The sequence below is a fragment of the Perognathus longimembris genome, chromosome 5 (assembly GCF_023159225.1).
Source record: "Perognathus longimembris pacificus isolate PPM17 chromosome 5, ASM2315922v1, whole genome shotgun sequence".
Taxonomy (NCBI): Eukaryota; Metazoa; Chordata; class Mammalia; order Rodentia; family Heteromyidae; genus Perognathus; species Perognathus longimembris.
Window position 1 is genome coordinate 14,687,101 of NC_063165.1, and position 12,303 is coordinate 14,699,403.

Consider the following 12,303-nt stretch of genomic DNA (forward strand, 5'->3'; position numbering starts at 1 on the left):
CTCAGTACATATTTGCTAAGCACCCAATATATCCCATTAATACACATTTCAATGTACAGTGAACTCCCTAATCAAGTTCATTGTATTGGATGAGAACCAAACTGCTAAGGCTTTCCTACATTTGTGATGATCCCAGGCAGATTCAATGTAGAGTATATTTGGATGATTGTGGGGCTTGAACTCTGGGCCCCGGGCGCTGTCTCTGAGCTCTTCAGCTCAACGTACTCTGCCACTTGAGCCACAGCACCACTTCCTAGAGTATATTTGATATGCTGAATTCAAGTATGTTGTAGCCTTTAACAATGTGGTAGCAGTATAATTAATATTTATAGCAAGAATGAAATATATCTTCTGTGATAAGATGCTCAAGTAAAATGATAACAAAACAAAATAGGCATTTGCCAGGCAAAGAAATTCAATAAATGTGTAAAAGTCACAGGCAATACTCTCAAAAGGCACAGGACAGGAAATGAAGGAAATGGAACAAGTGCATTTGTCAGGCCCAATGACAAGTAATGAGGCTAGGAGAACAAAAATGTCCAAATAAACTGGAGTTTGCAATCCATCTGCTTCTGTCTACCAAATACTATGATTACAGCCATATGCCACAAGACCTGATCATTTATCTCTGTTCTATTTTGGTAATACTGTGTAACTTTCAAGATAATTGTTGATTAATAACTGTTTGCCTAGCAATCTTGTGGCTCTGAGTTCAAATCCCAGTACTACAAAAATGTTAGTTAAACCACAATTGTTTTTGGAAGTAGTATGAAAAGGAAGGTATTGTGGAGAATGGAAAACAAGCTTAATTTCAGTTGGTATTACAAAGTTAAAAATAATAAAATTTTAAATCATATAAGTATCATGAATAATTCTTTTAATAAAATATTCAGAATACACTCAGGTTTTATCTTAAACATGTTGTATTTTAATCTTCAAATAATCTGTTCTGAGCATTGTCCTTACACATAGGACTTAACAAAGTTAAGTAACATATATAGATGCAATTCTCAGCTCACGCAATAGGTTCTTTGTCACTTTTGGAAAATAACCAGAGAGAAATTAAGTAGAATCATCAGTGCAAAATAAATGCCTGTTATTGTTAGAAATCAACACGTTACAGAGGCCATTTTTGTAGGTTAACAAGCTACCTATTAAATACTTACAGGTTCCAAGTATGCTTCTTTGTACACAGAAGTGACTAGTCATGCTTTAATGTATGCCTCAACTATAGCATAACAGTTTATTTGGCAAGTAGAGACATGAGCAGAGTGTCACAGCAATCCATTTGCACCCTTGGAAACCTCTAGTATGTTAAAAACCATGCAATAAAAATATTTTTAAAGGAAAAAAAAAACAAGAATAGAAGGAAGAATAGTCTATAAACTTTCAGAAATTTGTAATGAGCTAACAAAAGCCACAACATTCGTCATTACATTATGGGCAACGTTAAGTTTGGTTTTTCTACCCTGCTTTTACATCTTTTTCTCCCAAATGCAAACCCCCTAGGTCATTCATTTTAACACAAATTCTACAGTCCATTGTGAAGCTCTTAAAAAATAAAATGACAAAGTCAACAAACAAGCAGCAGGTCACACAGGAAAAAATGACTTCCCATCTTTTGCTACAGTTTAACCTTTTCAGACATATATTTGAGTGGAAATAAGAATGTTTTTAAAACCACTAAACAAAGGAATGTTTTTCCTAAAGAAAGGCAAGTGAGATGATTTATCACATTTTTAGTGTCTTCATATGGTACTACAGCTTCCTTTGTTACTGAGAGTCAGCTAATACTTGATCACATAAAAACAAAATGAAATGAAAAAAAATATGGAGGACAGAATTCCTACATGGAGTTACATATTCCACTACTTACCAATGATATAAAGGCAAGAGGTCTCAAAGAAATAAACACTTTAGTAGAAAAGGATTAAATATATCTTGAGCATACTTAATACTTTTTGCTATAAATTATGGGTGTCGATGTATTGAATATACTTAAAAGCTTTAGGCAAATCACATTCTCTCCATCTCAGAAAAGGCATCTAGGAAAATGTGATTGGACATTTAATGAGATGCTGCGTGAAAATGCTCGAAATAGTCTATTGCTTAAAGAGGTGCTCAGCGTATTATTTCATTCTTTTCTCTTGGATACAAGTAGAAAAATATTCAATTCTGTATGAGACACATCAATTTTTATTTGAATATTTAGCTTTTAAAATTATAATTGTGCATTGTTTTATTTTCAAATTATAATTATTGGATCATATTAATCATACAGATTAATTGACTTTGTTGTGGCATTTCTATGCATGATATTTAGTGCTTTGGTCATGTTTATCCTTCCTAGTAGGCTCTTACATTGCATTTTATATTGGTCTGTTGATTTCTTCTAATCTAATCTACCAGAAATATAATAATATAATATAATATAGTGCAATAGAGTACATTAGAACACTTTAAATGAAAAATACATAATTAAAGTAGATTTTACACTAAATTTCTGACTTGTAGTAAACATTCCTTAAATTAAATATGATGATGCAAGAAAGGGACAAAAATAGGAAAGAGATGAAAATAAATTATTCTAAAAATAATAAAAAATAACAATGCATTTCTAAATTTATAACTGATATTACTATCGACATATTATTTTTTTAAGTTATAAACTTATTTAAAAAGTGTTATCCTATGATCCAGCACTTCTATTCCACTGCATTTATCCAAAAGATTATAAACCAGCAAACAGTAAAGCCATCAGAACCACTATGTCCACTGCTGTACTTTTCACAATAGCTAAGGTATGGAACCAACCCAGATGCCCATCAACAGATTAATGGATCAAGAAAATGTGATATATCTATATCTATACCTATATCTATATCTCTATCAATCTATGTGTGTATGTGGGTGCACACATGCACCCACACACACAGAGAAATGGAACTTTATTGATCCACTAGAGACATGATACTATATTACTTGTAAAGAAATGGAAAGATTTGGAAAAAATATATTAAGTTCAGTAATTTGGTCTCAGAGAGACAAAGGATGTATATTTTCTCTTATATGACAGAGGTAGATGTAACTTATAAATGTATAAATTAATATGTTGAGTAGTATAGTATGTTAGTGTATACCATTGTATTAAATGAAATATAGTAGATTCAGTGGAAAGCAAACTGTATACTTCCTTACAAAGGAAAAAAAAAGTTAAACAAAATAAACACCAAGAAGAGAGTACTTGAAAGAGATGTGGTGGGGTCAAGAGGAAAGAGGTAGAAGATAAGGAGAATGCATCCAAAAATTCAATGTATACCCTACAAAATTACAAGAATAGCGAAGGGAAGGGTGGGTATGGGAGGGATAGGTAAGAATGTTAAAGGGATGACAATGATAAAGGCACATTTTCTAAGTAAACTACTTTGTAAAATGTCAACGACTTTGTACAGCTACTTAAACACATTTTTAATGCTGCATTTTCTACTTCATTCCCACTAACATATCACTATTCTACTTGCCAAGATTAAAATTTTTAATACAATTTCCTAACAATTTTAAAAATTCAATTCCTTACTAATACCCAGTTAATTCTTTCGATGTAATATGTTTCATATATACTCAACATTTTTCGTGACTCTTGGATCCATCTTACACATGAGGGATATTCTTAAACAAAAATCAAATTTAATCACATTTTTTTCCTGTGCAAACATTGCTACCTAGAGATTCACACCAGTGTCACACTTAGCCCAGTCTTCAAGATATTCTTCCTCTCACTCCGAACTGTTGGGTCTAAAAGCAAAATTACCTAACAAGTCCAGTGTGAGACAAACAGAATTGGACTGGAGTATTTTCCCCTGTAACTTTCCTCCTGTCTACAGTTCGTTCAGATTTTCAACTTCTCCTTCAACCATTTTCTCTATTTATTCTTGTCTCATTGCAGATCTCTCTGTTGTTGTCAGTAGAAAGATGGTCTCCTGAATTATAAAGTTCTATTCTTAAGAACAGCAGTGATTTAGCTAGCAGGGTAGTTTACTTTGTAGTCGATATTCGGGGTGTCCTCTATCCTAATGTGGGTCCCGCCTAACAATTTTGGTTGCTAAATCCAGACCTTACCAAGTATTGGTGATACAAAAGTGCAACTCATTCCTCAAGCCCCCTGTACAGCTGGTTATTCTGTCTCTTGATAGAGAGTTGAACTTTTGTCAAACGTATTAACTGAATGAAATATGATAGACTCTGGAGAATGCAAATAGTACAGTTCCTTAGAAAGACACAGTCCAAGCCCAACAAAATAGGCACCAGGAAATGGGTACTTGCAAGAAGGAGGGGTGGGGCCCAAGGGGCAGGGATAAGCAAGTGAAGTGGAGAAGGGAGGAAAATATAGTCATGAATTAATTGAATATATGACAATTTTAAGAAAAGTAACAGGGCTGGGATGTAGCTCAGTAACAAACACTTGCCTAGAAAGTGCAACATCCTGGGTTTGCTCCCCAGTACCAAAAAAGAAAAGACCAAAACAAACAAACAAACAAACAAATAAGGAAAGAGAGAAAGAGGTAAGGGAAGGGTAAGTTAGGAGGTATGTGGAAGAATGGCGAAGGAGTGACACTGATCAACATGCACTGTATTTCAAACTTCATTAAATGGCAACTTCTTTGCACAGTCACGTAAAGATAATCATTAGAAAACAAGACCTGAGATTAGGATGGGTCTCAGGTTCAAATACTTGTTTCCTAGGTGTGGGAGTTCACATTCATTTGTCCTTTCTAGGCCTCACTGCTAGCTTCTTTGCAAAGAGAGAATGATAAGGTAGTTAGTTGTACGAAGTTAGAACTCAGTCTGTCCACAAATCTTAATTATGGGTACATAATTCCTAAGGATTCACTTAGTGGATTTAATAATTCATTAATCCTATTAACTTTTATGCCAATTGGCAACATTTCGATGGACCTTTTATTGAACACATCTTATTTGGCTTTTAATATTTCAATTGCTTGTCTTCTCAACTATCAAAGTATGATATTCTATGAACCAGCCCAACAAATACAGGCAAATTTTCAAAAACATTAAACACATTTAAAATTACACATTAAAATAGAAGTACACGGAAATCTACTACTTCCAAAATATCACTAGCTATAATTGATATAACATATCAAATATTTTCTTGGTAACACAATTTCTTCATCCATAAAACAAAGTTAATAATTCCTCAATTCTTCTTTTATGGGTGAATACTTTATTAAGAATTAAATGAGGGTAAGAAATATGATACAGTACAAGGAAGGAAGACACACATGATGGGTATAATAGAAGTAGTCACACCAAAATTTAAACTTTCCATATAAAATCACAAGACAAAAGAAAAAGTCAGGGGATGGGAATATGGCCTAGTGGCAAGAGTGCTTGCCTTGTATACATGAAGCCCTGGGTTCTATTCCCCAGCACCACATATATAGAAAATGGCCAGAAGTGGCGCTGTGGCTCAAGTGGCAGAGTGCTAGCCTTGAGCAAAAAGAAGCCAGGGACAGTGCTCAGGCCCTGAGTCCAAGCCTGGCAAAAAAAAAAAAAAAAAAAAAGAAAAGAAAAAGTCATTCCAAAAAAAGTAACAAAGTAAGGTGTTATATGAAAAGCACTAAAAATTCCATGGAGAAAATCAAGTACAATCATTCAGCAATGCATTAGATGAAGTAACACTATAGTGTCACCTAGCTATTATTTGAAATAAGCCCTTGATTCTTGATAAACACAAATTATAAGAGGATTGAAGTCACATTGAATAAATGCACTGAATTGGTACAGTACAAAATGCTGACATTAGACTCATGGTAAGACTGCAAAGAAATGTTAGTTAATCTATTAACTATCAAATTGACACAAAAGTAAAACATGCTACTTTGATCTGAAGGTCTATTAAATATTTAAATCCATGCTAAGTGTCAAGTTTTGTGGGGAAAGAACTGAATTAAGACGGTATATTCTTATGGATAGCCAGATCTCTAGTTAGTAATAACTAATTTTATGTGTGATATTTGGTATAGTCTTAATTGGGTGTCCATTCTGATCATTGTGGTACCTAAAACTAGCCCTTAGAATGAATTAATGATACAAAAGAGCACCCCATTCCTAAAGACTTTGTACCACCACCTGCTGGCGAAGTGTAAGAGAATTGTGTGATCTCTCACTGGAACCGTATTGTCCCGTAGAATTGTTCATTACACAACATATGCAACTGTTTCAGTATTGCTGCTTAATGAAGTACCTGGGACAATGTAATTAATGCTATGTAAGTAAGTCATAAATTATTCTAATCATCAATAAATTAGATAAATTTTCTCCCTCCCTATTTTTTCTACATATAGGAAAACAAGACTTTTTAAATTTTGTCTAAAGGATATTTAAAGCATAGATGAATTTCACATAATATAGTAGGGTTAGCAATTTACAAGGTGCTGTGTGTATTTATTAACACTCCTTATGGATGAACATCAAGGTCAATGAATAACACATTTCTGTGTCAAATTTTCAAACAAGTAAATGGTAGTTCTCAAATTATCTTTTACTCTTTCAAGGTCAAGAGACAGATAGTAGTTTGGGTCTTATGATTCCACACAAAATGTTCCTCTTGCCTTATCCTGTTTCTTTTTTGTTGTTGTTGTTGTTGTTTTTCATGAACAAAATGGAGCCAAGAAAATTGGGATCAATCAACTTGAAATTCTGCATACTCTCATCATTTGATTGCTTTGACTATAAATATTCTCAAAATGCTCTGCCATGCCTCTTAATTATTTAAATTTAAGTCATCTGTGTCATTACATCATGCCTTATTAAAATGATTGCTGGTATTTGATGGACTGATAGCATCACAATTCAGCATGTGAATCTGAGAAATGTATTGGAAGTTCTTTGGGATTTGTGCTGTTTGTATTATAAATAATTAACATTTACTAATATATTTTATTTGTTAAATGATTAAATATTTTCTCATCATGAAGTACAGGACTATTGCCTTAATAAAACCCAGAAAAAACACTTGTTCCATCATATGTGTTCGCCTAGCATGTAATTAGGAACACTAACACTGATTTAAAAACTTTGGTATGGCCCTATGGAGAATAAGTAAAGCTTGTAGGTAATTAGAATTTCTGTCAATAAAAGTTGAAAAGGCCTGGCATTCCTTTATAAGAATATTACCATTGCTAAATTAATCCCACATAATACAGCAATACCTAGAAATGAATGCTATTTGGGATATGGACACACACACACACACACACACACACACACACACACACGCAAATGAGACTTGCTCTTCACTTATTGAGCACTTTTCTTCGTGCTCTCAGAAGTTTATTGCTGTGACTGATGACCCTGAAAACATATAAGCTAAAATGATTCCCCAAATGTCAAAAGCCAGAGAGCAGCATGACTTGTCCCAAAGCCTTCAGAATGTTGATCCTGTTGCTATCATCACTGCCTCCAAACAAGGAAAGGTTAAAAACAATTTACCCTGTTCAGCTTGGTCACCAGCCTCAATCTCTGCAGCTCATTTCTCAGTCTCATTACAAACCACCTCTCTACTTTGCAGAAAGTGCCATTGTCTTTACAAAATTATGTGATGTTTGACTTTCTTGGAGTACTGAATGAAGTCCTTTTGTTCTATTAGTTGCTTGCCTGGTAGATATTACCTCAGGGAGAACATTAGCCCCCTGTGTCATAGGAAAAAAAAAAATTCTCATCTGACATGCAGAACTCAAAACTTCTCTTCTTTCTCTGTGGGCTCAGATTCAACATGAGAAATGAAAGTGAGAAAATGATCTGCTTAAACCCTTTGACAGAAAGCAGGGGAGGAAATCCTCTGGGTCCTTCGTTAACAAAAAGGTGTTTTTTTTTTAATGTTATAGCCTATTTCCTTTAAATGAAATGAATATGTAGTTGATTCAGCAGAAAGCTTGTCCAAAGAACAGCAGCAGGATAGACAGTGAAATGCCATCAGAGAAGCTGTACTTGGCTAATAGAGGATGATGTTAGGAGAGTTCTTTGCTTTAGACTTCATGCTAGTAATCGCACATCAGAGCTCCATTTTAAAAGTTACATTTCTCTAATGAACAAAGACTTCCTACTACTTCCTCAGAAAGAATTGTAATTGCAAGCAGATTGGTTTAACTAATTAACTGGGTAGTTCACTACCCTCCTCACCCTATGATCTGGCTGAAGTAAATGGCTGCTATGTATATATTAGAACTGTATTGAAAGCAAGATCAATTAACACTACTCAGGTTTAATATAATAATGCTTGAATTTTCCTTATGTGAATTATCAGTGGTTGATATTCATTAATCACTCTTGGTTATTTTTTAAAAGAACAAAATGATTCCAAACAGTTGATAAGTTTCAGGAAAGCTGCCCATACTACAGTCTGACAATTCAAAATTACAAACAGCAAATGCACTGTTAATCCAAGATTCATGTTACCACTTGAGAGATTTATGCCCAGGGAGGTTGTGATCAGGTTTTGAATGTAAAGTAAAAATAATGGCAGAAGTTCCACCATTATACAATTTCATTTTCATCAACAACTAAAAATCAAACTTGACTATCATACTTCATTAGATATTAATCTTACAGTGGAGACATGAGGCTTTTAAAGGAACATTTCAACTTCAATTAAAGAAAAAAAAACTCTCCCTCGAGAGGAACAATAATGCTGTGTTGAAAGTTACAAGAAGAACTATTAGATTTCGTTAGCTAATTATGTTGTTGGTATCCACTTAAGTCTCTCGCTTCTGTCATTTCTTCTTTTCAACTACTGAGGTTCCAAAACGTTTTCGCTACTTAAAAGGGAATACATCATCCATGCCTTTCCCCAGTCTAACTGCTCACCACTTTCCAGAGCAATAGCTTCAATCACGCTTCATAAAATCCCCTGCAAGTATATTGTTGGAAACATAAATCAGCAAGCTGGGGTTTTCGTATTTCCAAGGCAAGCCCAGGGATCACTGATTGGAGGCTTTTCCATGGCCCCATTTACTAAAGAATCAACAAAATCATGAGTTACACAAGGGTCTTTTATTTTATTTTATTTTTCCAAACAACTCCCAGTGGTGTGTCTGATGCTGCTGCATCCTTAATTAGGGAACAAAACCCTAGCCAAGAGAAATTGGACTTCAGGATGAGGACAGAGATTTCTATGCATCCCTGGCTTCATTCATTAGCACACATGACATAGAAGTACTGCATGCTCCTAAAAAAAAAAAAATCTAGATGCTTCTGAGACATATCAATGGCTCTGTGAGGGCCATGCATTCGGAACTGTGGACAGAGAGATTTTTACAAGAATGCTCTTCTTCCAGCTTGCTTCATTAGAGTCAATATGGGCTCCCCTGCAGTCATGTTTCCGTTTCAGAGCTCTTCCTATAACCCTTGTGGATTCTGATTACAAATCAGCTGAATCACAGTATCAGATACATATAACATATCTAGACCCCCAAATCCTGTATCTTTGTGTGGACAGCCTAAACCTAGGTATTCATACCTTCTCATATTTCTCTTCTATCCCCAAATTCAAATACACAGAGCATCTGCAATTATATATGTACAGACTCCACAATTGAAACATTCTTTTTCTCCAAAGTGCTCACAATGTAATCCCAAATCTGCAGAACCACCGCTTCCTTGTGAGCTCTTGCATTTCCCTCACACTGCCTCCACTTATTTAATTGCAGTTGTATTCTAGGTGCAAGGTTCACAATCTGTCTTTTGCTATTCACAAATGCCTGGGTGTATTACACATGAACCATTAAACACAATCAGCAGCTCTCCAGTAACAAAAAATAAAAGCACCTCTATGGGAAAAGTATGTTAATTTTTTTTCTGAGACTGATGGAATTAATGGATTAGATGGGTATTATCTTCAAATGAGCATCTCTATGATTTGTCTAAGACTGAAATATTGCACACTATTTGTATAAGGAAATGGGCAGCTTCATATTAAGACATTTTAAAACTATAGTTATATCCAAGCATTTGCATTCCTAACCAATTGCCTTTTATCAGCTGCTAACAGTATAGCTTTGGGGAGGAGAAGGGAAGAAAAAGGAAGGCATCACATCGAAAATGTCAAGCCCTGCTGAAGAATGATAGAAAGACTACAAGAACAGTAACAACCAATACTTGGATTAAAATGGAGTTCTACCACCCCCTGCTGGACCCCATGAGCAATAGGGAAGAGGCTAAAAGTGCTTAGAATTTGGATAGAGTGAAGATATTTTAAACTTATCTTATTTTATTTTCAAGTAATATCATGTCACACAAATAATATAACCTTCTCAGTAATTACTATACACCACAAAATTACCGTTGTTTTCTTACCAGTCCAATACGTTCAACCCATGCAAGGTTTTAACATTTTGCTACCCAATTAAATGTCCAAACTTATGTGGACAGTTGAGAATGCTTCCATTTATTGCAAATATATTTTATGAAAATGTATAATGCCGAAACAAGCAAGATAAAGTAACATAGATCTCTACAAAGATCAAGAGAGCTGGCTTCCAGAAATTGTCCCTCATGTTAATCGACTAGGCTTCTTTTATTATTATTTTTTCATAACAGATAAGCTGCTAGCAATTCTCCACAACCACCTCCAAAACCCCTTGCAGGGGCAATTACAATCTGCTGTTATATTTTCCCCCAATTTTTTGCTGTATTCACAAGGGAGTGGAGGGTCAAAATGACTGCAACACATTTCTAGTTTTATGCATAGGTTTCTCTACACACACGCACATGCACACACACACACACACACGCACACACACACACACACACACATCTATGGCCTCTTCTTAGTTTCCAACATAAATAAGCCATCATTATTCCCTTCCTAGGCAGGAATTGGTCTTGAAAAAAAAAAAAAAAGGAAGGGGGTAGGGGGGACACGAGTCTCTTAAGAAATGAATTTCTTGCACACCAGAGAGACGTTCCACAAACGAATGGATCCTTGATAGTTTTTGCTGCTTCTGTAAAATATCATCGCTCCCTTCCCTTCCACAACCGCAGATATTTAACTATTCATGCACAGCAACACACTCATCCAATAGATCTCATCACGTAAAAACAAATCAGATAAAAGGAAGAAAAAAAGAAAGAAAGAAAAGGCAACATCCCAGGAAAAAGCAGCAGTTTGCCTCCATCTCTTGCTTTACTGATGTTCACACACCTTTACCCCCCAAATTCTACGTTTTCTTTCTTTTCTTTTCTTTTTCTTTTTTTTACTAAAGGGGCTCAACCAAACATTTAAAAAAAACTAATAATAAAATAAATGGGTAAAAAATAAATCTTTTTTTTTTTTAAATCGCTCACAATATTAAGGGGCTACCGAATCCAAGAGCCCCAATAGCAAGAATCCCCTCCACAATTAGCAGTAACTTTAGTTGGCTGGCGTGCCTCCCCGGGCCGGGTGGAAGGGAGGGAGGGGAGGAAATGCCACGAAGCACCCGCACTCCTACCTTGCCCGCTACTGACAAGCAACCCGAGCAGGTAGAAGGAGAGGAGGAGGCTCATGTTCAGGACGTGACACTGGTGGACAGTTCCAAAGTTATTAAGTCCAGCCCTGGAGAGAGACGCTTCCGCTGCAGCTACGGCCGCTCCCGCTTGCCCAGACGCCGCCGCTCCCGGGCTGCCCCAGCCGCCCGCAGCCCGCGCGCTCCTCCTCGCAAAGTGACTGCAAGCTCCGCTCCGTGCCGCACTATATCCAGGCAGCGGCGGCGGCGGCGGCGGCGGCAGCGGCGGCGGCGGCGGCGGCGGTAGCAGCGGCCGCCGCGGCGGCAGCACGGCCGGGCGGAGGGAGCGAGCGAGCGAGCGTGGGAGCGAGCGAGGGAGGGAGGAGGGAATGAGCCGGGCGGGGGCGGGATGCGCGCGAGGAGGCGCGGCCCAGGCGTATCCCTCCGCCTGGCACCGAGGCGCGGGCAGGAGATGCACGCGTCCCGAAATTCGTCCGCCCGCCGTTGCCTGCTTGGGTGCAGGTTCGATTCCCGGGCGCTTCCAGATCGCTCAAAGGCGATGCTGGGATCCCGGCTTTCCAGTGCACACACCCGTGCAAAGGCGTGCCAGGCAACTGTACCCTGATGGATGGATGGTTGTCCGTGGGCCGGGAAAGGGGAGAAGGGCGGTGAGGGGGAAGAAGCTGCTCCTTCACCCAGCCTGCCACTCCTGGGAAGGAGCGCGCACGAGGATGCGGATGCGGACGCTGATGCGGATGCTGCAGACCCCCGCCCGGTCCTGCGCCTCCCGCACAAG

At 37.3% G+C, this 12,303-nt stretch overlaps 1 protein-coding gene across 2 annotated transcripts in view; it reads right to left on the reverse strand.

Moving 5' to 3' along the window:
* Window positions 1-11,788, reverse strand: part of Ncam2 (neural cell adhesion molecule 2) — a 297,979-nt gene extending 286,191 nt beyond the window's left edge. Inside the window, exon 1 of one of the 2 annotated variants that reach the window (XM_048345940.1) lies at window positions 11,514-11,788. In XM_048345940.1, coding sequence (XP_048201897.1) covers window positions 11,514-11,568 — 55 coding nt within the window. In that variant the 5' untranslated portion in view covers window positions 11,569-11,788. The remainder of the gene's footprint in view (window positions 1-11,513) is intronic. The other variant, XM_048345941.1, reaches the window with a different exon arrangement.
* Window positions 11,789-12,303: the final 515 nt, after the last annotated feature.